The 26,230-nt window shown below is 44.6% G+C and overlaps 1 protein-coding gene across 1 annotated transcript in view; it reads left to right on the forward strand.

The window, feature by feature from the left end:
* med13a (mediator complex subunit 13a) overlaps positions 1-26,230 on the forward strand; it is an 88,867-nt gene that overhangs the window by 36,171 nt on the left and 26,466 nt on the right. The window contains exons 4-9 of the mRNA XM_080014321.1: positions 12,344-12,489; positions 16,649-16,849; positions 18,271-18,465; positions 19,140-19,305; positions 19,820-19,930; positions 24,635-25,384. Coding sequence (XP_079870447.1) covers positions 12,344-12,489; positions 16,649-16,849; positions 18,271-18,465; positions 19,140-19,305; positions 19,820-19,930; positions 24,635-25,384 — 1,569 coding nt within the window. The remainder of the gene's footprint in view (positions 1-12,343; positions 12,490-16,648; positions 16,850-18,270; positions 18,466-19,139; positions 19,306-19,819; positions 19,931-24,634; positions 25,385-26,230) is intronic.

A 26,230-nucleotide genomic window follows, 5' to 3' on the forward strand; every position in this document is an offset into this window, starting at 1 on the left:
AAGAGTACCTCCACCTTTAGTCTTCATTATTATTATTATAATTATTATAATAATTATAATAATAATAATTATTATTGTTATTATTATTTATACACTTACCGTGCATTGCAAATAGCATTTTTAATTCAAAACTCCAAATATTGTTGCAGGGATACGTATTGCCAGCTTTGTTTTAGAGCGATTGGGTAGTGTTTAAGCATACATGAAATGGTTAACGTATATTTATAGGAGAGGTTTATTCTTTCATACATTTTAGAAATACATTAACAACTTGCAATTATGACGATAATATGATGATAAAATAACCGGCCCAGCCCTGGCACGAGGGGCGTTTCTCCTCATTTCATACAGCTTTCCTGCTTGGTCCTGCCGCTCCTATCCGTAGACCTACGGTGCAGAACATTCTGGACCCAGAATAGAGATGGCTTCGCTATGTAGTTGTATTCAATTATTCTGTGGCGTCCGGAACTCCTTGACTTGGAAGCGTCGCATCAGATCAGCTGCATTGAAACAAGGACTGCACACTCTGCCTCGTACACCAAACAGTGGCAGAAAGCATGCAGCCTGCAGCTGGCACAGGTGACGCCGGCATCAAAGCGTGCAACATCTCTGTGCACGTGCACTGTATGCTGGGGTTTTGCAGCCCCTTTCTTCCTCCCCGTCCATTTCTGTCTTTCTATCTTTCTGTCTCTCTCCCCCTCAGTCTCTCTCAATCATCTATCTTTCCTACTCTTTGTCTCTTTATCTGTCTGACTGTCTCTCCGTCCCTCAGTCTCTCTCTGAGCTGTTGGTCAGGTGACTAGAGGTGAGTGTGCACGTCGTGTTGTGCTGTGCTGTGCTGGATGGCGACAGAGAGCAGCGCTCCGTTAAGTAGGACAGTGCAGGATAAAGGGCCAAGCACTAAATTTATCTTGCCCATCCCACTCCCAAGGCGTGCATCGCACACACACACACATGCACATACACACACACACACACACACACACACACATTTGTATGCAGATTGTGACAAGCATGTATGTGTGCTCTGCCTGCCTTTGTGTGTGTGTGTGTGTGTGTGTGTGTGTGTGTGTGTGTGTGTGTGTGTGTGTGTGTGTAGTGCGGTTGTGTGTGTGTGTGTGTGTGTGTCTGTGTCTGTGTGTGTGCGTGTGCATTTATGCATTGTCCTTTTTTTATTGTGTGCTCCTTCATTTTCAATCAGATACAGACAATGTACAGTATATATGCATATATTTATTGATTCAAATAAAGTGTTGGAAAAATCCTATTGCTTCAGAGACACCATTCTAGATTTTTTCTAAATACAGACGTCGACTCAATTTGCATAGATGTATTCTGTTTCACATGAGACAGGATAGTTAGTTCAACGTGACAGTAAATTACCCTTGTGTGTGCGCTGAAGACTGTGTAAGCCCAAGCTTACACACTCCCATCACCAGCAGTTGTAAACGACGTGCACTGTGTGCTCTGATTTATTAGACTGGTTCCAGAAACTCCTGGAAACCTTGTGCCATCCCCCATTGTCCGCTGTGTCTGTCTGTTCTCAGTCGCTCTCAGCTCTCCCTCTCCCCACCCTGTACCCCACGGGCCGGGGCAGAGAAGGCTGAGAAGAAGTCGTCTGAGTCAATTCTTGGCTCCCCTCTCTGCCCCTGACTGTTTTCTTAGAAACACTTATTCCTCATGCGCTGTCTTTAATCCAGTGGTTTGGACAGATGGCCCCTTTTGCATCTTAATCCCTTGGATGGCGTTGGGCCTTTCACCCCATCGTGTGTCTGGCTGGGATTGCCTTGATGTGACCCATGTGACCCATAATAACCAGGTTTATGGTGAAAGCACACAGTCTACTGTGAGCTCTGCTTCTCTGCATGCGATGAAAAGACAAAATGTTCAGACTCCCCAGGGCCAGCGTGCCGCCTGCATTTAGATAATGCAATGCTGCTGTTATGCTTCCCTTTTTAAAGCAAATTTGAATTTCTACTGCAACATGCAACGTGGTGTGACTATCAGGTTTAAGGGGTCAAATATGCTATCGGCGTGCATCTCTAGAATAGAATGTGAAACCCTTTTGAGCAACTTGCAGGTTGTTTGGGAATGTGTATACAATGACATCCACCTGTCTGTCCCCATCATTTCTTTAAACAGCATACAACAAACCGCTCACTACATACAGAAATCAAAACCTTTGGATACCGACGGTTTGACCATCTGATTAATAACAAGATAACTAACATTTCAACCAATAATTGACAGGCTGTACCCCATTTTTGGGTCAAGTTGATGCAGGATGATGGTTTTAGCCGCAATTGATGTTACAATACCTTTTTATGTCATGAATATGATGAATTGAATCTTAAAAAGTTGTTTCCAAGAGCATTGTGGCTTATTTGCCGGGACAGCAGCGCAGTGCGGCCCCTGCCTTTCTGAGCTACCTACGAAGGCTCATTGCTAATCCAGGATGAGTCCGGTTTACGACCCCAGCTCTGGCTACTGATCAGCCTGACAGTTCACACATAGCAGCTCGGTGACCTAATGACGCATTACCAGCACAACAGCTACTTACAGCAGACAGCTACATACGTCCAGTGTTTACATTGTGGGAGAAATGGAACCCTCACCCTACGTACTTAAAGTACACACAGCTTTTACTTAAGTAAAATTATTAATATCCTGACACCAACTTATTCTTGTAAATTTACCACATTGACATTTACTTTTAATTGAAAGTAATTGCTAAACAATGTACTTTAAGTATTAAGAGTAAAAGTACTTATATATACGTAAATACATACCCACTGATATAACAGAGCCTATAATGCCGCCTACTGCACTTTTTTCCTGCAGACGATGCTCGTGCAGATCCTGATTATAATTTACAAAATTAAAAACAATTGTGCAGGTTTTGTCATAGTCATTAAGAAGGATATGGAGATAATAAATCATTGATGAGCAATCCTAAATGATTAGTTTGATAGATATAGTCCCTGATTTTAATAGTCTTCATCAACTTCTTGTTCTCTACTTCATTAAAGTGACAAAGTCCTTGCACTCTATCACTTTCCACCAAATGAAATGGTTTGCAATGTGTTTCTTTTTCTGTGTGCACTTATGAGTCTTATGAATATATTTGTATTTTCCTCACAGGGCATTCACAAGCTTGCTTGTGTGCTTATCGTATTGTGATAGAAAAATGCAATTATTGATGCTTTCTTCATATACTGTAACCTAATGCTCACATGCTCTGTCCTTATGAACTATGTTCACATCACTAGGAGGCTCACGCTACCCTCTGAGTCTGTCTTTACCTTCTCCAGCTCGGGCAGTCCATACAACATTCCCTTCTTCTCCAATTTAGACAATATGCTGTGAAACTCTTGCGATCTCTCGATAAATAACTGTTCGTATCATTGTTTTCTGAGACCCCGAGGTTTTGTAGAGCTCTGACGTGAGTTTCGCACCTCGCAAGAAGTAAGTGTTATTTTGCACGGCAGTATCATAGTGTATAATTATAACAGGAGTAACCGCTGTGCAATTGTACTTTTTAGCGTTTAATGTCAAGCCTGTAACAAACGTGATTCTTTGGAGAATTATTCTGAGGAGGCGAGACGAGGTGAGGATTCCTGTGTGTTGCCTTTTTAGCTGATGGCGGATGCACCGGGGTGAACCCTGACATATTTAATGGATGTGTGTGTGTCTCATGTTTCCAATACAAAATCAGTCTGGGAGCAGCCTTTGAGAACCTCTTAAATAGTCTTACATAGAATCTGCGTGTACCTGCAGATACCCTGATTATACAGTAACATCTCAAAATGACTTCTTACCTTCTGCTATTATTTACGAGTACAGGCCGCACCTTTAAGTATCACGTTTCAGCTATCAGCGTCATGTTAATATCATGTTCGTATCATGTTCAGTCAGTCGGGACACCTCTAGTCAAAATGAAATAAGGACGATGGCATTTGCGAACGGCTGCAGAAATAGTCAGGGAATCCTTGATGCAGCTTGTTTTTGATGAGCGTGTGTGTGTGTGTGTGTCCCTCTCTTTCCGTGACATGCACGTTAGCGTGCAAGTGCCCAACGGTGAGTGGGAAGCTGTCTGCATCTAGTCTATATTTATATATATCTGTACGGAGTACCACTCGATGTTTGGCCGTGGGAGATAGATTCAGCGTGGACTGGCTGTGTGTGTGTATTGCCTGCACTCGTGCACCGTCTCTGAGCTGTTTGGGCGGTGCGACACTTGGGTTCAGCGTTCGTGTGGTGTTTTCCTTTGGCACCCGGTGGGAGCTGGTGATATCAGCGTAGTCAGGTGGCAGTGACACTTTAGAAGGATGACATCACCTCGTAAACATCTCTCTTCCGACACAGCTGACCCTCTCTCTCTCTCTCCCTGCACTCTCTCTCTTGCTCGCTCTCTCTCTCTCTCTCTCTCTCTCTCTCTCTCTCTCTCTCTCTCTCTCTCTCTCGCTCAGTCGCTCTCTCTTTCTCTCTCTTACTCTGGGCCATATATGGTGTCTGCTTATTAAATGGCCGAAGTCCTGACCTTTTTGGCAAGTCGACGAGTCTCGTTAGTCGGCGACACGTAAGTCGACTGATTCTTCAAGTCGAATAGCCGTTTGGGGGGGGGGGGGGGTTGCAAATGCACATGGATAACATTTCAATGAGGAATTATAAATAATAATAATAATCGTAAATATATTTTTATATGTGTGACTCATCCGCACCCGGAAGAGGACGCAAACACGGCTCTCCGTGCGCCCGGTTCGCATTTTGAGTTTCGGGCCTCATCCCTCCAAATAAAACAACTAAAAGCAGTGTGTTTGTTTGTTGTTAGTTGTTTTATTTGGAGGGACGAGGACAGGGCACAGAGTTGCCCCCCCGCCAAATAGTCGAATATTCGCATGAAACAGTCGAATCTGATTCGACTGACGAAATTCTGAGTCCCCTCTTTTTCGCTTCCTCCCCTCGCCCACTCCATCCAGGCCTCGCTGACTCACGATTGACGTCTTTTCCATGTATCCCCATCCCGCTGATTGCCAACCACGCTGACTGCGTAAACCCTCTTACGCAACTTGGATCTACTCGGGTGGAAAAAAAAAAATTTTTTAAGGCTGCGATTGCTCAGATGCTCAGAAGAAATTACCCCCTCTCGCGTTTTTCGGGGAAGTGACTCTTGAGTTCAGAGATAAGGAGCTTTGGTTGTCGGGCGGCTTTTTAAGAGCAGAATGGGCCCGTTTGTTTCTGCACAGAGATTTTATTGATCGATGATGCGTCACAGAGCGTGATAGCACTGGCACACTGTGGTTACTTTGATTTTGTAAGGTTTTTACTTAGTTTTCCACTTTATTTTTCCACCATGATTCAAAGCGTCAACCCATAAGAATGTGTGTGTTGGGTAGATTACACCACAGATCCCAGAAGTCCATTAGAAACCAGGCTTACGCTCATCTTCGCTCTAAGACGGTGCTGTTTTTTTATTTGTGTGAGTGAATATTCATCCATATCGACAGTTCACTGACTCTGCGTTGCTTTGTACACCGCGGTGAAAGTCGGAACTAACTTTGAAACGAGGCCTTGTAGATCGAATATGAGTGAAGATTCAGCAACCGGATTGCTTATTTCTCACCTCAAATTTGTTCAGGAACAGACTGTAGTGGACCGATGACGTGAAATCTGTGAAAGTTAGCAGACTAAATCCAACGAAACCCAGAGTAAAGCCCAAACCCATTTGGCTCACAGAAGTCGGGGCCTCAGGAGGGAAGCTCCTGCCACTTAAACAGAGAATCAGGGACACGATTCAGAGTCATGTTAGAATGGTTTGAATGCATAATCTGAATGGTATTTTCAGCAAAAACTTCAAAAACATGTTTTGGGGACCTCAGAGACCTATATTAACTTGTGTAAATACAAGCATAACAGGTCCTCTTTAATAGATTGAGGATTCTCACGTTTTCAAAACAAAATTTGTCTTGGATTTAACTTAAACAGCCTTCGAAAAGGTCTTAATAGAATTTGCTTGTACCTGCAGATACCCTGAATACTCAAGCAACATCTGAAAATGACTTCTTACCTTCTGCTATATTTTATCAGTACAGACTGCACCTTTAACTATCATGTTTCAGCTATCGGTGTCATGTTTATATCATGTTTGTATTGTGTTTAGTCAGGGACTAAAGTAAAGGGACAAGTCGGGACTCCTCCAATCCCTCTAACGCCTGCAGTCAGGAAGTCCTTGATGCAATGTGTGTGTGTGTGTGTGTGCGTGTGCGTGTGCGTGTGCGTGTGCGTGTGTGTGTGCGTGTGTGTGTGTGTGTGTGTGTGTGTGTGCGTGCGTGCGTGCACGCGCGTGTCTCCCTCGCTAACTTTCCGTAACATGTTGCCATGGTGAGGAAGGGTATTTTTAGTGAAGTGGAAGCTGAGATTGTATGAACACAGTCTGTGGAAGCCCTGACAAACGTGTGGGACGTCCCTCCCTCTCTCCCTCTCGCTCCCTGTGTCCCACATCCTCTGTGGGTACACTTTCGGTTTTGTTCCACCTTAAAGCCAAACAGGATCTTGTGGCATGTTTTGCTCGCTGTTTAAACGGGTGTCGGCGTGTGTCAGGATCCACTCCTTCACACGCAGCGCCGGTAATGAATATGCTTTCGAAAGCCGTTAGTAATATTCCCTTTTGACTCTTGAGGCTTTCAGCAGACGTTTGAATTCTGTTTATCCGCACCAGCTGCAGCAGAACGTGCCGTCGCGAGTTGGCAACCCTCTGTGAAGTTTGCAACAGGTAAACAACGCCCGTGAGGCTGCAGGGAACCTGCTGGTCATGAAAGGTGAACATATAAATCACAAAAAGGCTCATCATGTGTAGCATTATGTTTTCTTAATTATAGCCCTGTTTGAATCTGTGTGTGTGTGTGTGTGTGCGCGCGCGCATGCTTTCATAGTGGACGCGAACAGTAAGGCTGGCTGGCCAAACCGATGAACAATAATAATAATAACGGTAAGTCGGGCCGCGGGAGGAAGGATGGTTTCACTGGCTCCCAGACGGCTGACGAGCCCCGTATGCCGAACCCTCTCTGCAAGACAGACAAACATTAAGAAAGCCTTCTGCCCTGAATCGGACCAATCAGCGCTGCTCGTGCGCTAATTTGGCCGATTCAGGGCAGCGATGCGGCCACAGGGAGGAAAGCCGCGCTACCGTCTGCAGCCGTGGCCTAACCACATGGCTTGGTCCGCCACACATGTTTTTCCAGGAGGTAATTGGTGCTTGACGGGGAACTGAGTTCATGCAAAGTCCCGAAGCACAGAAGAGTGCTTGAAACTGCAAGAAATACCTGGAAAGTGCTGGATATCTTTGTGACGGTGCCCAATGAAAGAAAATGATGAGTAAACTGATGAACATTCGGTTGATGTCAATAAAATCTCCTCTCGTGTGAAATCAGTTCATGAAAAAGTAGACAGTTTGAAGATCATACGCAGGATCACTTATCGTTTTCGTTTCTCTTTGGTATTCATATATGTTAGTTCTAGATATTTCAGTGCACAGAACAAGTTGAGTTTTATGAAGCAATTTTCTGTTTTATTGCTATTATTTTTTTTTTTTATTAATCCACACACACAACAGTATTATAAATAATTCAGTACACCACACTTACATTTTCACTGTCCAGATTTAATAAGGCAGTTTAATTCCACCATATTTTAAGTGATAGGAAAAAATGATGTTGTAAAAAGCACTTCAGTTTTACTTAATTTTTATCTGTGCAAACCATGCAGGTATATCCTCGAAAAGCTTCTCAATCATTTTCAAGTGGCCTCACTTAATATACGTGAAGTAAAATCGTGTGAATATGGCATTGAAATACAGGAACTGAGACATAAGTGGTTTGTAGATACTGTACTCCCTCCTTTCTAAAGCAATAACAAAAATCTGACCTGTACACGAGCACAACTTATCGCTGTCATGGAGTCAAGGGGATGATAATGAGACTTTTTATTTTTAATTTTTATTTTTTTACAAATGTGCTTTGTCCCACGTCTCTCTCACACACAGGAAAGCAACCGTCCAATGCAAGAAATACCTACTATTTCAAAGTCGACTTTAATAAGTTATTGTTGTTGTCTGTTAATTACATCACACGGTGTACCCTGTGTGTCATCGATGTTCTTACACACAGCGTAAGTGAGCACGCGCCCGTGTGTGTGTGTGTGTGTGTGTGTGTGTGTGTGTGTGTGTGTGTGTGTGTGTGTGTGTGTGTGTGTGTGTGTGTGTGTGTGTGTGTGTGTGTGTGTGTGTGCGTGCGTGCGTGCGTGCGTGTGTGTGTGCGTGCGCGTACGCGTGCGTGCCAACTTGCGTGTGTGGTGTGAAGTTAATTCTGTGCATGTAACAGAGTGGTGGCAGCACTTCTGCTGACGTCTGCTCCAGCTGCCCTGCTATTAGGCACACACACACACACACACACACACACACACACACACTGCTGGACTCTTATACTGATGAGACAGCAGCAGCAGCAGCAGCATTGGCTTCAAGACCTGTAGCTTTCTTCTATTTTTAATAACCAACACAGGATGAGTTGTATTTCATTTTTAGTGAGGGGAAAAAACGTTAATTCACTTAATTGCTCAAAACATTGTTGTCACTATTAGCGACAATGCCAACTTCTTCAACTGCTAATATTGTGGAAGTCCTGCTGGAGTGTTTTCAGGATGAAAAGGTTGACCTGCATGTGAGAAAATTTAGCTAAACAAACCAAACCTCTCTCTCTCTCTCCCTCTCTCTCTCTCTTGTTCCCTCTGTCTCTGGTGTAGCTTTCATTACCTTGCTCGCCTCCAGCTACCGAATATTTAGGAATATATTGGACTGGAGTAGCGCTGAGTAGCATCTCGCTGTCATCTAGATTAGAGAGAGGAGACATGTAGGAAGACTAATATCAGCTTAACCAAATCCCCTGAGGGGCCGGGCCATTTTCATTCACTTTCAAATTCACACACTATTCTTTTTCACATGTTCTTTGTTTGTGTGTGTGTGTTTGTGTGTGTGTGTGTGTGTGTGTGTGTGTGTGTGTGTGTTATCTGAGATACTCGGTGAGAGAGCACAGCAGAAAATACATTTTTTGTATCTCCTTTTTTTGTTGTTGATGATATTCTTCCATATCGCCCAGAACTAGAGTTGTTTATAATTGTTGTACACACCAATCAGCAACAACACCATTAAAACCACCACAAATAACCACTAATATTGTGTAGCTCCCCCTCGTACCGCCAAAACAGCTTTGACCCGTCAAGGCATGGACTCCACAACACCTCTGATGTGTCCCGTGGTATCTGCCACCAAGACGGGAGCAGCAGATCCTTGAAGTCTATTCCGCCGGTGCGCAAGTGTGCTTCAGCAGCTGTATGCGCCCCACGATGCGACCCCCACCCTTACAACATTTCACAGTCCCCCATGCGGGAAAAAAAGTCACTCACTTCTGATTTTGGATTCTAAATGAGATGTGAAATAATGTAATGATACACGGATATTCCATTATTATACCCGGGTTTTTCCTTTCCCACTGGTGACAAATGTTAGCGGGTGTTAACAGGTTTTTGGTGCAGTGGAAGTTACGAGGTGAGGCCCCCATGTATCTGGCTTGTTGTTCCAGTGCATCCCACAGATGCTTGATCTGATCGGACCCTAACCCCGACCATCAACATGATGTAGAAGAAAACGTGATTCATCAGACCAGGCCACCTTCTTCCATTGCTCCATGGTCCAGTTCTGACGCTCACGTGCCCATTGTAGGTGGTTTCAGTGGTGAACAGGGGTCAGCATGGGCCCCCTGACCATTCTGCGGCTACGCAGCCCCATACGCAGCAAGCTGTGATTCACTGTGTGTTCTGACACCTTTTATAGCCATCATATACTTTTTCACCAATTTGTGCTACAGTAGCTCATCCGTGTGATCGGACTAGACAGGCTAGATTTCGCTTCCTATGTACATCAATGAGCCTTGGGCACCCATGACCATGGCTGGTTCACTGGTTGTCCTTCCTTAGACCACTTTTGGTAAATACTAACCACTGCACACCAGGAACACCCCACAAGACCTGCCGTTTTGGAGATGCTCTGACCCAGTCGTCTAGCCATCACAATTTGGTCCTTGTCAAAGTCACTCAGATCCTTACGCTTGCCCATTTTTCCTGCTTCCAACACATCAACTTCAAGAACTGACTGTTCACTTGCTGCCTTATATAATGCACCCCTTGACAGGTGCCTTTGGAACAAGATGATCAGTGTTATTCACTTCACATGTCAGGGGTTTTAATGTTGTGAGTCATCATCTATGTGGTAAAATCACATCTCTGATTTTCTTTTTATAATTACATTATTTTTTGCTTACACACCAAGCACAGATACTCAAACACAGACGCACATAAACGCATCTGTTGGCGAAGCAGTTACTCTGCAACTGACCCCTTGTTTGTGCTAAGAGCCACAAAATTCCCTCCACATTTCATTTGTTTGGCCTGTCAGTGGATTAAATGCTGGCTTAACAGCAGACTGGAGGGAGCAGATGGTGTCGCACAAAGAGCCTGTTTTACCGCAGACTGTCGGGCAACTCCAGCTAAACAGCAGCTATATCTGTCCCTTTGTCGTATGTCGTATTATTAGAAGTGCACAGGGTTCCCACAGGTATCCTGGTCCTGGAATATCATGGATTTTGTTTCATTGTTAATGGTTATTTACCTTATGCGTATGCATGTCTTTTTTTTAATGCAAAGTTATTTACAGCCTTTAGAATAGTGTAGCCGGGGCCACGTCAGACCTGGTAACTTGTGTCATATCCAGTTGAGATGAATTCTGTTCACACCTGGCCTGAAAATGTAGTCTCGACACGAGTCTTATGGAAAAATGGAAAAGTAAAAGCAATGTCACTTGCATCAAGTGCAGCAACTCTTACTTTTCTAATGCCGTGTCTGGAATGGCTTACAGCGTGCTTTGGTGTGTGAGTAAATACATTGATGGCTTTTCAGTCGTACTACATCATAAATGATCGTCAATCAATCAATCATTCAATCAATACAGAACAATTCCGTACATATATTGAATTTATAGGATGTGGTTCTGTATCCCCTCCCCTCCCTCTCCTCTCACTCACCACCGAGGCGTAACGCTGCATTGTGAGGTGAAATGGGAAATGGGAGAATTACAATAAAGCACAAAAATGTGACCGTAATGTTAACATAAAACATGAGATGCACCGATCGGTCGGCCATGACTGGAATTGGTCGGTTTTCACCTGCCGATCAGTATTTTGTGTCCTACTAGAGCTCAGTGAGAGTTACAGGTTGAATTATACTGAAACTTGGTGACCGTCCCATGTTGTATTTTACTGGAACTCAGTGACCGTTTCATGTTTTATTATTGTTACATAGTGAATAATGAACAATAATAAACAGTCTCAAAAACAGCAATCTCACTATTGTGGTAACTGAAAATTGCAGCGGTAGTCTGTATGTGCAGCCGTCCTCACGTGAGCGTGACCGGATCATGGGATGTATTTGTCATCCACGTACAACAGATCGGAAATCGGAATCTGCAGGTCAGGTCAAAAAATCTGAAATAGGAATCGGCCAAGAAAATTCCAATTGGTGCATCTCTGGGTTGGTAAACATGTTCAGAGATGATGCATTTCAAGGGATATATCCTAATGATATGTGTATACTGCATATATTTAGCTACAGGTTACTGTATATATCAACACTACAGTGTGAATAACTGATGGAGTCATTTAGCAGCAGTAACTCAAACGCCACAGAGACTTCCTGTTACACTGTTGTGGTACTCAAAATATTTTCCCAAGGTTGGCAGGTCTTCAACACTGCATAGAGTTATTTACCGGTGTCTTGGCCTCACAATGCATTGTGGGATATGCGTGCCAGCGTAGTGTGCAGTGTTTGCATTTTAAGATATTTCACCAGATGAAGTATGTCATCCTGGAGCATCGTGTGCTTCTGCACTTGCTGAATGCTAAATAGGACGCTAGTATACTGATCCGGATGCAGGGATTCCTCTGCAAAAAAACAGGCACTCTTTTAATCATCTCCTTTACTCCCATCTCTCTTCTGCTCTTTCTCTCTCTGTCTTTTCCAGCCTTCACCTTTAATCTTTAAATAGAGGAAGGATGAGTTGCTACCAGCATTTTGTGGTAGCGACTCATCAAGTCGCTGCCACAAAAGGCTGGTCGCCAGTAACTGCTTCACACGTTACAGTGATATAATCCCAAGTGACTCATCTCTCTCTCTCTCTCTCTCCCTCTCTCTCTCTCTCTCGCTCTCCCTTTCTCTCTCCTTCCTTCCCCCCCTCCAGTGAACACCTGTCATGCGCCTTCACCTTCTTCCTGCACGGTGAGAGCAACGTGTGCACCAGCGTGGAGATTAACCAACACCAGCCCCTCTACCGGCTGACGGAAGAGCACCTCGCCCTGGCTCAGCAGGCCAGCAGCCCCTTCCAAGGTGGGCGCCACGGGGCCAGCGTATGTGTGTGTGTGTGTGTGTGTGTGTGTGTGTGTGTGTGTGTGTGTGTGTGTGTGTGTGTGTGTGTGTGTGTGTGTGTGTGTGTGTGTGTGTGTGTGTGTGTGTGTGTGTGTTTTATTGGGGTTGGGGGTGGTTGGGTGCACCAAAGTTCATGTCGTTTTTTTATAAGTGGATTTAGAAGAGTAAGAAAATTTCAATACACAAACTGAATGAATATTTAATTTCAGGATAGATAGATAGATAGATAGATAGATAGATAGATAGATAGATAGATAGATAGATAGATAGATAGATAGATAGATAGATAGATAGATGGATGGATGGATGGATGGATGGATGGATGGATGGAGAGTAAAATGTTGGCAATAAGGTGAACATAATTAGGAAATTGTATTTCTCTTTCTTTATTTGTCATGTGCACCCCACAATGCGGCATAAAGTGCCTGTGTGTGGGTGTGTGTTCCGCCACATGGATGGATGAACACATGGCGTAATCATTCTGCGTGAAACAGGCGTCTGAACAGGCGGGCGACGGAGGGGCGGGTCTCGAAAGGTTGTTGAGCGGAGTTGCTGTCACAACCGAATATTAGTGGTCGTGACGATTAATTTTCCCACAATACATGAATCACATTGGATTAACACTTTAATTATGTGAATACTTCAAGTTTGGGGGAGAAGTGGTATCCCTGTTTATTTGTCTCAATTTTTGTTAACTTGCACTGGCAAATAAATATATTTGGCAGGAGCTGTTGAGCCATTTCAGCATCATGGTCACATCCTGGGGCAGCAGTAGCTCCGGAGGTAGATCGTTCGACCGGCAACTGGAGGGTCGGTGCTCCGGTCCTCGGCTCCAGGCTGGTTTACCGAGGTGTCCTTGAGCAAGACACCTGGAGATCCTGACGAGCTGGTTGTCTCCTTGCGTGGCTGACACTACCATCGGTGTTTGAATGTGTGAATGTGAAGCATGTACAGTATTGTGTAAAGTGCTTTGCGTGGCCTTAGGGGCTAAAAAAGCGACATATAAATACAGTCCATATATGATTCTTGTGTGTGTCACACAAGCGCGGTTCCCCCCACCCCCTTGCGGTTTTATCTCTTTCCTTATTCCTCCGAGCGTGGTGGCGTCTAGGAAGGTCTGACTTCCAGAAACCACTCATCCATCCTCCCGCCCGGCGCAGTGCTCTCCACGATTTGACCCAATAAAAGGGCACAGAGTGAATGTAATGAACTCTCAGCCCATTACACTGATCTGAGCATGCTGGTCATGTCTTCAGGGAGCCAGGGATAGACTCACAGACCCTAAGAGGTGGGAGCGGCAAACCATCTCCATAATTGTGCTGAATTTGAACTCTCTCTCTATCTCTCTCCCCCACCACCAGTTGTGTAATGCTCGCTCTATCACTCAAGCGCTAGAATTTAATTAATGACGATGTGATTTTTACCAAAACTGGGTGGTGCTGTTTGTTTACACCAGGACTAGAGTCACTGTAGATATATTTCCTTTATGGAATGAAGTGCTGTTCTCTTATTATTTCTCATTAATTCAGATCGGATTTGTTTGATTATTAGGTAGGGATGCACCAATCCAGGTATTCAATATCAGGTCTGTACCGGGCTAAAATATTTGATCTGTGTGGAGGTAAAATATTCCCAAGACAAAATCTGATACTAAGACGTGTAGGGTGTGGGATGAAAGAAAATCTTTTTTGAATCACAGAAGCATGATGGATTTCTAGATAGATATAAAAAAAGAAGATATAAAAAAAATATTATTTGTCCATCATTATGTCCTCCTTGCACCAAACCAACAGTCTGACTAACACACAGACTAACAGAGAGGGTCAAAAGATACTTCAGTGTATAGCCAATGTTGAGTGGGTTACACTGCAAGTCCTGGAATTCAGGGTTTTCTTTTAATAGATAAAATAGTCTGCCTTATAGTATTATGCCTCTTTAAAAGTGACATCTTTAAATGTGATATAAGGGGGAGCATCAATTACATCATTACATTTCACTGCATATATGTATGTGACGAATAAACCTCTTGAATCGTGAATTGGGAGGTAGGTTGGGTCGTCTAGTAGGGTTGGACGATTGTTTCTATTTTCATATCAGGGTTTTCCCCAGTGTATTGGAAACCGTGGATTGATATATACATATATATATCAATATATTGTATATTTTTCTATGGTATTAATTGCACGGAGGCTGTTTGGTGGTTGTTGCGAGGAAGCAGATGGAGGATTTGGACATGGTGGTCTCGCTTGGCACACTTGGTCCAGTCATTGCACCGGAATTCCGGGTAATTGCTTAACAGACACAAAATCATTTAGTGTGATATATTTTATTCTTTGTACATCACCATAGCAACATATCATCACACAATGACTTCTTTATAAGAACACATTACTTAGTCATATTTTCAAACGTCTAGTCAGCTTTTAGAACTGACTTAATGTCGGGCCCTATGGAATCTGGGTTGGCTGTGTTGTCGCTTGGCCGCCGGCCCACACCGGGCCGCTGGCCCCCGTCAAAAGATACTTTCCACCGGACCACTTTTCTGGGGGAAGCCCCGCATATTGTACAGTCATGGCTAACTCGACATCGCCGATATGCGATTCGATCACCAGGGGGGCAGCGGGAGTAGGAGGGGAGGGTGGATGGATGCTCAGCCCTTGTTATTGATTTTGTCCTGTCAACTCCCATTCAACACCAGCTCCGAGAGGGCACAGAGGCCGACAACGAGGGAAAGAGGGAGAGGTAGAACCATGTCACCCAGAGCCGCAGCGTGGAGGGAGGATACAGAAGGGCCGGATCCCGCGGAGAAGCGTGGAAACGCGCATAGAGTAGTAGAAGTATATTTATTGGTTTTACTAAATAACGTACTCTCTGTTCAGCGTTTTTTAATTGTTATTGATGTTGGAATTTAATTTGGATTAAAGATTTCAAATGCTGGTAGCATGCTGGAGTGTCTTTGAGCAAGACACTTAAACTCCTAACTGCTCCCGATAAACCTTGCGTGGCTCCCTCCCTCAGTGTACGAATAAGTTGTAAGTCACTGCTAAATGACATTATGTACTGTAATGAAATATCTGTGCATCGCTGTTTATTTTATATTTATGTTGGTTTGTACAGAGCTTGCTCACTGGGAGCTGTAGATCTTTTCAGCATCAGGAGATATTACCGTTGTTTCGATCCAGATTCTGCTGCCGTTGGCCGACATGAACGTGGCGTCATTCTTTAGCCGTTCACCAAACAGCCGCCCGCCACGGTCTCTCAGCATTTCCCTTCTCGATAGAGTAGTTATCGTCGAGGTTGAAGGGGTTGAGCTGCGAGCTGTGAGTAATTTAGCCGGGGGGGGGGTGAAAAGCCCTTTCTGCTGGAGGACCACTAATGTATCCTGTCTTCAATTTTCTCTCTCTCTCTCTCTCTCACTCTCTCTCTCTCTCTCTCTCTTTCTCTCTCTCTCTCATGCTTCCCTGCTCATATCTGGCCCCCTCTCCGTCGTGGAACGCTGCTCTGTGGTTCGGCCGCTGGATCAATGCGAGGGGACAGAGGCCATCTAGTCTAGTAATGACACACACCAGACAAAGCCGGCAGAGAGGGGACATTAACGAATGGCCACTCGCCCGCCCAACACCCCCCCATTCCCATCATCATCACCCTCCCTTCCACACCCCTTGATGAACCCACACACACAATATACTGTCCATATCAGGCTCTCTGTGTGATTGTTTTTTTAAGTGTGTGTGTGTGTTTGGGGGGGGGGTACTCATACCCATTGGCATTTCTGCTGAAGAAAAAAGTCTTAAAAACTGGATATATATATACTGGGTGTGTGTGTGTGTGTGTGTGCGTGCGTGCGTGCGTGCGTGCGTGTGTTTGCGTGTTTGCGCCTGGTTCTTGAAACGGTTCCTGCACCGGAAAAGGGGGCTTCTGTCTTCCTCTTCCACTCTTTTTCTGCGTACCTCCATCTAGGGTTGTCCACTTTAAAGGTGAGGTGGAGTGATGCAGGCCTGCTAGAGTCTCTCTCTCTCCCTCCCTCACGGTGTCGTACTGGTCTCGTTTGCGCCCTCCTCCCTCCCATTGCCGGCACACATTCTCTCACGTCTCGCGTCTCTTCCGTTCGTCTCCGCAGTGATCCTGAGTCCGTTCGGGCTGAACGGGGTCTTGACGGGCCAGTCCTTCAAGCTGTCGGACCTGCCCACCCAGAAGCTGATCGAGGAGTGGAACCAGTTCTATCCTATCAGCCCTCGGGCCCGGGAGGGCGCGTCGGAAGACAAGGCGGAGGACGCGGAATGGGAGGAGGACTCGCTGGCCTCCGTGGAGGTCCTCGTCGGTGAGAGTTGCTTCACCAACCAGTTGTCCATTTGTTTTTTTCATCTTAAATTGTACATGTTCAAACCTGTGTAACTTTCCCGCCCGATAATAACTTGAATTATCCTAAATGTATGTGTTCTGCATCTGAGTGACCATTTCTGATGTGATGAAACCCTCGACCTCCCTCTGAACCACTTACAGTGTCACTTACCTTGCTATCTGACCTAAAGATAACTGATAACAGTTCAAACTCAGCTGAAACTCATACCAGTTCAGAGAATCATCTAGTGCATACCCTACTCTGTTTCCACATAGTCCTTACCCCTTCCCTGCACACATGGTACTTTCCTTTATACGGTCAGTGAGTCCCACACATGCATTCATTCTACAGTCACCTCTTCCATCCCCTACTCCTGAAGCCCACTCAGCTCTATCTTATATTGTTGGGCTGACTCCATACAGTTGTCTATTGTCAATCTGCAACTTCCTTTTAATGTTCTTCGAGAGGCACTTATCGATCTTAAACTCGTATTAAAAGCTGAAAAAAAAAATATATATATGCTATTCACAAGAGCTAAGGAAATCAATTATTGCAAACTTCATATTAGCATTTTACTCGGTAGAGCTGTTGGAAGAGTCCCGCCCTATAAATATTTAGGCATCTCGACTGATGATAAACTCACTTTTAAAGTTCGTATTGATAAACGGGTTGAAAAGCTGCGGCCGAAACTTGGCTTGATACAGTAATAGTGATAAATAGAGTACTCCATCATTGTACTCTCTTTCAAAAAGTTGGCTGGCCCTCTCTCTTTGCGGGGTGAGATCAACACTGGTACGTCATCATTTACAAAGCGCTCCTTAATAAAAAAAAAAAAATGACCAAGTTACTTTACTTCGCTATTACACACCAATGTAGGAGCTTATCAAACCCGCTCTCAGGACGGGTTTCCATTGACGTTCCGCGGGTCAACTCCGATATTGATTCCTTGATACCATTTGCACATTTTAAAAATATGCTTACAAATCTCATTGTTTTAGAACTGTTTTAACTAGGAATTCTTTTATCCAGTGTTGATGTTTTTCTGTTCTTATTGTGTTCTTGACTTGTTTTAGTTTTTATTATTTATGTTATTTATTTTCTCTGCATCATGTGATCTCGGCATCATTGAAAATGAGGGTTCACCCCCCCAATGTATCCCCGAGAACTAAATAGAGGTGAAACGAAAAATTTCTCTCCTGCAATACTTTATTGAACAAGATATGAGAGATTTGTCCAAAAGTCAATGTTAAATTTCATCAAAATTAAAAATGTTGAAAAGCAGTGCGAAAACAACGCTTGGATCCCCGCAGACACCCTGAGAAGTGACTTGACTTAGATCCACCAGTGATGCGGGATTAAGGCTTACCTGTCCTATCCTCCACCCGCTCTGTGCTGTGCAGGTGGTGTGCGGATGGTGTATCCCGCCTGCCTGGTGCTCGAGCCCCAGTCTGATATTCCCGCCGCGGCCCCCGCCGGCGCCTCCCACTGCACTGCCATCTACTCTGGTGCCCACCAAGTGCCTGCCTCGCAGCGAGAGCCCGCCATGTCCTCGGTCACGCTCACCCCTCCCACGTCGCCCGAGGAGCTGCAGACAGGTACTGCCCTTCCTTCAGCGGCGCCGGGTGGTGGGCGGCATCCCATGATTTGACTTCGATACAGAGGGTTCCGATACAATTTCTATATTGATTCGATCAGAAATGGATGAGCTGGCTCACAATACTATTTGATACAGTTTAAATGCAGTATTAATCAGTCCCTCAAGTGATTTTGGGATCACAATAATTGATGCAAATTGGATTTCATCTCCGCAATATTTGCAAGAGTTAGACATTTTGCTGCAACCTGTCTGCATTAAAAGGCCAAATCAACAGACCGCTTGAACTTGTCGCCATCATCCTGGAGTACTGACTTTTTTTGGTGCTTACTGCATGTTGATTTTTGAAGTTTATTTTATAGACTTATTACTGGAACCCAAGCAAAAGCCCATTATTTACATTTACATAATTTTTTATCTGACTTTGAGCCCATGGTTCCTCATATATATATACAGTATATATAAAAAAAAGTTAAGCACTAAGATTAAGCAAAACTTTGCAAATTGCATTGCAACTTTTGAGAAAAGCTGTTGCCAAATCCAGCGTTTTTTGTTCCAACAATTTAAAAAAAAACTCCTCCAGGAAATCCCAGAGGGACTATTTAATACAGTTTGGATACGTGTTAATGATCGTTGGCTACAACACCTGCTCCACCTTGCTCCGCCCCTCTCCAGTGGATACCCACTCCGCCCAGAGGTGGGTGAAGCTGTCGTCATCGTCGTCGGACGGCTTCTCCGCGGACAGCACCAGCCATCACGGGGGCGAGATCCCCCGGCGGCTGGCGAGCCAGGCGGCGGAGCGCGTCTGGCAGGAGTGCAATATCAACCAAGGACAGAACAAGTGGGTCCAGCGCAGGCACCCATAGCCACATAGATCCATATAATTATCACACACACATACACACACACACACACACACACACACCATGCGTTCATACTTTAAATTTGTTGAATATATTCCCCTTTATCTTCAGAGTCTGTTTTCAATTTAGCTGTCTTTGGATTTCAACCATATCAACCCATCAGCCTATCATTAAAGGTTTAAGTGTCCTGGCCTCACGCGGCACTACAGTACAAAGCCAACGTGGGGTTTTCATCATGGAGGCATCGGAGGTGCCATTATGATTTACCCGGTGAAAGTGTAAACTGGCGTCTCCACCCAGGTTTACATGAGAAGTATTTTGTCCAAAGTGACTTAGTAGAAGTACATAATGTTGGTAGAATTCAAACCAATTGCCTATGACACTCACAGCCAGCCAAACCTCCTTTAGGAATAAGCAACATTTATATATGTAGGTGTAGATGTATTGATTCATCGTGGGATGGTTTTTGTGTTTTGTGTTTGTTTCCATCAGACGGAAGTTCTCAGCCACCACCAACGGGACTCGTGAGGAGGAGCCCGTGGAGAAGGTGGGCTTGTGGGATTTCGTGGAGCCTTCGCAGAGGTCCTACTGCAGCTGCTCCAGGTAAATTACCTCAACTTTAATTCATGAATTTGATTTGAATGAACTTTAGCACTAGCACAGAGTGGGCCGACGTTGGGAATTAAATTTTTTTGTATTTTTGACACGTACGTGAGCCCTGTTTTAACACCGCCCTCGCTTTTCTTAAATGTTCGTGCTGCAAATGCCTACATTAGCACACCTTACAAAACAGAAACATTTTTCTTATGAACAACCAGAACACTGACCTCAACCCGGCTCCGAGCCGCTGGTGCCCAGTTGAGTCCCCTTCACGCATGGAGCTGCACTCCATGCGTGTCTGACTGCGACCATTAGCGCAGAGACAATGGCTGGATAGAGAAACTGATAATACCAATATCATATTGATAATTTAAATATAATTTATTTTAAATATGCTTGTATATTAAATATATTTAAATACAATATATATTTTTCTATATATATTTTAATATAATTTAATAATAATTGATGCGTGTCGATTCCGCACATTTGAGTATTTTTTGAGCTTATAGAGCTTGTGCGTAATCACCGGGTGTCATGACATTTTACTGCATATACAGTATGTACGACCGTATGTGTATGTATGTGACAAATAATCTCTTAAACTTGAAACTTGAACTTGAACTTGAACTTGATAATGATATCGAACATAATGTGTTTATAACATGGATACATATGTCATATAATCTGATATTTACAGTTACATATATGGGATATTATAAAACTCTTCTGGGATCACATCTAAAAAGATTTGTAAGGCCCTGTTTACACCTGGCATTAACATGCGTCTTAGGTGATAGGATCCCAAGTGGACAACTCTAAGTACGTCTGTTCACACCTGAAATTAGATTCAAGATTCAAGATTCAAGTTCATTCATCACATACATATACATACTTTCATACATATATGCAGTGAAATGTCAATGCAACACACCAGGTGATTACACACAATATGTTCTAGACTGAATGCATCTCCACATGCGTCTCGAGCAACCACTTGTGATCGGATCTCACTTCCCCGCTCTAAATGAAAATCTAATATATTGTGATTATAATATAGTAATATATGATATAATATTGAGAAAGTTTTATTTTGTTTACTTAGTTTCTTACTTTTATGGAAAATTAAAAATGTAAACCTAACTCAGAGAATTGGAGTGGAGGTTTTTTTTCCTCCTCCAGACAGCGGTAACTCTTTTCCTGTGTTTTTTATTTTAGAAATATTTGTTTTCATTAGTTTCTACTTGTATGCAACAACATTTTTAAACACAACTGAGGTAAGGGACCGCACGATCACTGCGTAATGGAGAGGGAGCGATCCATGGTCCACTGCGCGTTTCCGTTAAAAAACAATAAAAACAGGGTTTTTTTTTATTTTAGATGTATTTATTTCTGTTAGTTTCCTACTTGTATGAAACAAAATTTTTAAGCACAACTGAGTTAAGGGACTGTCCCTTTGACTGTCACTGCATCATGGAATGAACGAAACAAAAAACATGTGTCCCAAGCCGCCTCACGCACGTCTCCCCATTGCGTTCTGTTGCTATGGGACTTAATTTAGTAAAAACTGGATGTTTTTCTGTAAATACGTCACTTATGAATAATAAATCCTGCACTTCTGGAGCGACAAGACTTTCTCACTTTCTTGACCAGACTTCAATATGATGCCGTTGGCGGGCAAATGTGTCCGTACTTCCGCAGAGGATGTCAGTTGAATAGGTGGTCCTTCAATGTGGTCCAGGACACACTGGGCCACATTTACACTGCTAAAAGGATGAGGTCATATGTGGCCCAGACCACCTCCCAATGTGGTCTGAGCGATCGGATCTCAGACTGCATTGAGGACGCATTGGGTTTACATCTGGCATTAGAGCTGTCCACTTGTGATCAGATCAACAAAGACGCATGTTAATGCCAGGTGTGATTGAAGATACAATGATTTTTTTTGTGTACATTTTTTACTTTTATGTAACGTAAAACGCAAACATAACTACTATTATTTATTTTGATATAACCAAATCATTTGATGTCATTGTATCTCAGGTCTTAAGTTAATTGCATAGATTCATCGAAAAACGGAGTTGAAGCCCCCAACCTAAACCTCAGGTCATGTGACAAGCCTTGTTCTGCTTAGACGTGCACCTCTCCCCTTTTTTTTTTTTTTTTTAATCTCAGGAAGCCCCGTAGACTGCCGAAAATATTGTCCGATGGACTCTCACTCAGCGACCCAATGTCTGCGATCTTACACCTAACACGTTGTTTGGTATTTTTTCTTCTTCTTTTTCAATGTATCACGATTGTGCGTTAAGTGACAGCTGAGCCGCTGGCGAAAACCTCCCGCTTGTTTGTGTGTTTGTGGGGTGTCAGACATTCTCACCGCCCCCACCCCCTCTGATGGGAATCCTTTTGAGGGAGGAATGAATAGTTCGACCTCTGCCGCAGCTCTCCCGGGACTCGGCCTTACCTAAACGGGACGAGTGTGTGTCTCGGCGCCTCTAATTCTGACAAATGAGCCGACAGTACGCGGAGTGGGTTTAATGGCGTCTGTCTTTTTTCATCAGCCAGGAAAGGAACACGGCGCTCTCTCAGTGCTCCTGCGAACTGTCTGTAGGGACTCTGTGCGGAAAAAGACTGTCCTCAGCATAAAGTCCTGTGCTGTCCGCGTCAACGGAGGCGCACACACACACACACACACACACAAACACCGAAACAAACAGAAAACCAAACGCTGTGCCATGCCTGTAATGAACAATCCCACACACGGCACCACGACATCCCGCTTTTTGTGCGCACAGTTCCCTGTGTTTTCCACGCCGGACCTCGATTTTACCTGGATCCTGCCTGGAAATTGTTTATTTTATGTTTGCTAGTGTTGTAACGGAACGTAGTTGATCCGTGATCCCCCTCCCCCACGGTTCGGCTCGCATGTGAGCCGCGGCTCAGTTGCAAAATTGAACCATCATAGAGAAAAACAGTTTTACTGCCGCTGTTACTTCTTTAAAGTGATGATTCCATAAATCTGGATGCAGAGTTGCAGTGAAAACAAGAGACAGAGCAGCTGCTGCTGTGTGTTAAGCTGAAGCGCAACAATTGGCTCGCGGTATGTGGCGCTGCTACTTCCTGCTACTTTACCGCCACATTGGAGTGGTCACGAGCCGCTCGGTTTTTTATTTTTTAGTTATTTATTTATTTTGACAGTAAATGATCCGATCCGTGACTCAAAACCATGATACAATCAGAACCATGAGTTTTGTGATCCATTGCCACCCCCCCTAATGTTCTCTCACGTATACTTGTATATTTACCACATTTGTAATTTAATGACTGTGAGGGCCGCTGCCAAGTTGACCTTTGGTTTTGCAAACCTGATTATTTTAATCTTCAATGTCAACCTGCCCCCAGCGGATCCTGCTTCTCCAGAGCGGCTGTTGTTTGCATGGCCACACGCTGCAAGGGCTGGTATCTCACGGTTTGATTCGATTTAGAGATAAAGAGTCAAAGACTCACTTCAGTATTGATGAGATGAGTGACTTTACAATGACCTACTGACAATCCTCACAAATTCTTACAAATTCTTTATACTGACATCGATATAGACATTTTATGCATTATGAGATTTGCACCTTTTCAGTATCACCATCTGACGTGATTTACAAAAGTATTTCACAGAGAAAATTCCGTCTAATACAGAAATTAAATATTTCAATTTATTTGTGACTATGGTGGTTTTTGCTCGGGTCGGGGAATTCCTTTTTTATATTTAGGGGCTTGCGCCACTGAGGGCAGCAGGGCCCATTGGGGCCGTTAGGTTGGAGCCCATTAATCTGTTGGAAACTGCCCAGCATCTGGGTGACTCTGAGGAGGGAAGCCCTCTGCAGGGCTGAGTGAGGAGTCTCTTGTTTTAAATTCACACTGCATTTGGCAGAATAGTTCCCTGGTAGTTGACACTTAGCTTTCTGTCACATTAGTAGGCGAAGACTACACAGTCTCAACATCAACGTCACATAATGACACCTGAAAAAATATTTTCTAAATGTCTTATTCAAATTCTATTCTTTGAGTCTTTTTATTTACACATCTAACAATCAAATCAAATGGGTTCCCCATTTGATCATCCTGCATTTATGACAAAAAAGGGAACAAGCACAAGCACGTTTGAAATGAATTTGTTCACCTTCTGGATACCTGCCTGGTAAGTGATTAGAAACGGATTGCTTGAGCCACCATGTAGCAGCCGAGTAATTGATTGATTTGATTGAGTTTGTTTGTTTTTTTTTCTCGGGAGAAGCAGGCGGGGGGATCGCCTGCATTAAAAACAGCCGCACAGAATATGAAGACAACTGGCCCTGCGTCTTCCTGACACTACGTACGATCTCTGTCATAATTCTGCTCTGCTGTTCCCCTGCGTTATTAGCGGTTCCTCCTTACAGGGGCCTGACACAAACCTCTGTACATGTATCAGCATTTGGTGGCCAAGAAAATGCTTGCAGAATTTGAACCATTCTATAATTCTGGGAAATTATCCGATATAATTGTAAGCTATATTTCAATATAAAGAAAGATATTAAAAATTGATTTTGTGACATTTAACTTGTTTTTAAACAGCTTGCTTGAGGTAAACTCTGCAATGGTCAATATCTTGATTGGAGCCTTTGAAGATTCTTGAAGATTCTTTAATGTGAACTTATTTCTTCCTCTCTTCTGCAGATACAAGTCGTCCAATCAGCGGGCCGGCAGCACTCCAGGCCAGGCCCAGTCGGCCAGCCAGCCCCCCCAGCCCCCCACCAAGCACAAAGCAGGCGGGGAGAAGTCGGAGAAGGGCGACAAGCAACAGAAGAGACCGCAGACGCCCTTCCACCACCGCATGGCCACATGCGACGAGGCCTCCATTGAGACAGAGTCCGGCGCCAGCCAGCGGCTGGCCATGAGGGGCCAGGACGCCGGGGGCTTCTCCATCGTGTGCCCGGCCGACGTCCCCACCCTCGCCAAGCCGCTCCAGCTCCACGTCAGGGGGGTAAACGGCAGCTCCCGCAAGCCGGCAGGCTCCCCCCAGCCCCCGCCACTCAGCCCCCATCCCTGCGAGTACGGCGAGGGGCCCGCAAAGAACCCCTCTATCCCCAACAGCCAACACTTCTACCAGACGCCCCCGGAGCCCGGGGCCAAGTGCGGGGGCGATGAACCTGGGCCCCTAGAGGCTCTGAGCCAGCACTTTCACCACCCCCACCCCCAGCAGCCACACAACCACCACCATCAGCACCCCCACACAGCGGTGCAGGCCTACCTAGAGCCCCCCGAGCCCGCCGTGTATGTGGGCGCAGCAGTCCACCTGGAGAAGGACCCCTGGCGCTTCTTCAACCTGCCACGGAGGAAAGACACCGAGCCTCCGTCCATGCTGCTGCCCGGGGACCGGCTCAGGGATGAAGCCTCGGGGGGCGACGGCCTGACCTCTGTCACAGAGTGAGTGACAGCTGTCAACCATAGAGAGATGTAGAGAGAGAGAGAGAGAGAGAGAGAGAGAGGAAGAGGATAGAGCCCCCTCCCCTGTCAAGCTCTTCCATATACTCCAGAAAACATCTGTTTTGAAAGAGAGAGCCAGCCTCTCGCTATTGTTTTCTATCATTCTTTCTGTCACATTCTCTCCCACTTTCTCTATGATTTCTCCTGTCCGACATACACACACACAGACACAAACACACACACACACTCCTCAAAACTCAGTGTTAATCTCTCACTATGTGCCCCTTGACATCATACATCAGTGATGTGCACAGCCAGCACCTCTCATTGATTCCTAAAAGCAAATACACACACACACACACACACACACACACACACACACACACACACACACACACACACACACACACACACACACACACCATCTACGGGAGGAGGAAGGTTAAGAGGAGATACAGATGAGAGCTCTGTTATTCTTACAGAGCAGATATCTGAATTCTAATTCTGTGTAAATCAGGAGTTTACTTTGGACTCATTTCTGTCCGTAACACAAAGTCACTGAAATGAAGGAGCTCTCTCTGGTTATTTCACCATTACGGTAGCTTTTCAAATGACGGTCAGTCTGAGTAACACATCGACTATGTTTTTTTGTATCAGAGAGCGTGGAGGCAGCTCCAAATGGATGATACATTTTCACTTTTTGACTATGAATTCAGACTTGGCTCGATCACGCATAGGCTTCAGGACTCATCGGAGCACGGAGGGAGGCTCGCCAACGAGAGACCTTATTCCTTAAAAAAGGAACTCCCGCAAAAAAAACTTTACGTTTGTGTCTCCTGAGATCGG

This window comes from Zeus faber (genome assembly GCF_960531495.2).
Source record: "Zeus faber genome assembly, chromosome: 14".
In the NCBI taxonomy this organism is placed as follows: Eukaryota; Metazoa; Chordata; class Actinopteri; order Zeiformes; family Zeidae; genus Zeus; species Zeus faber.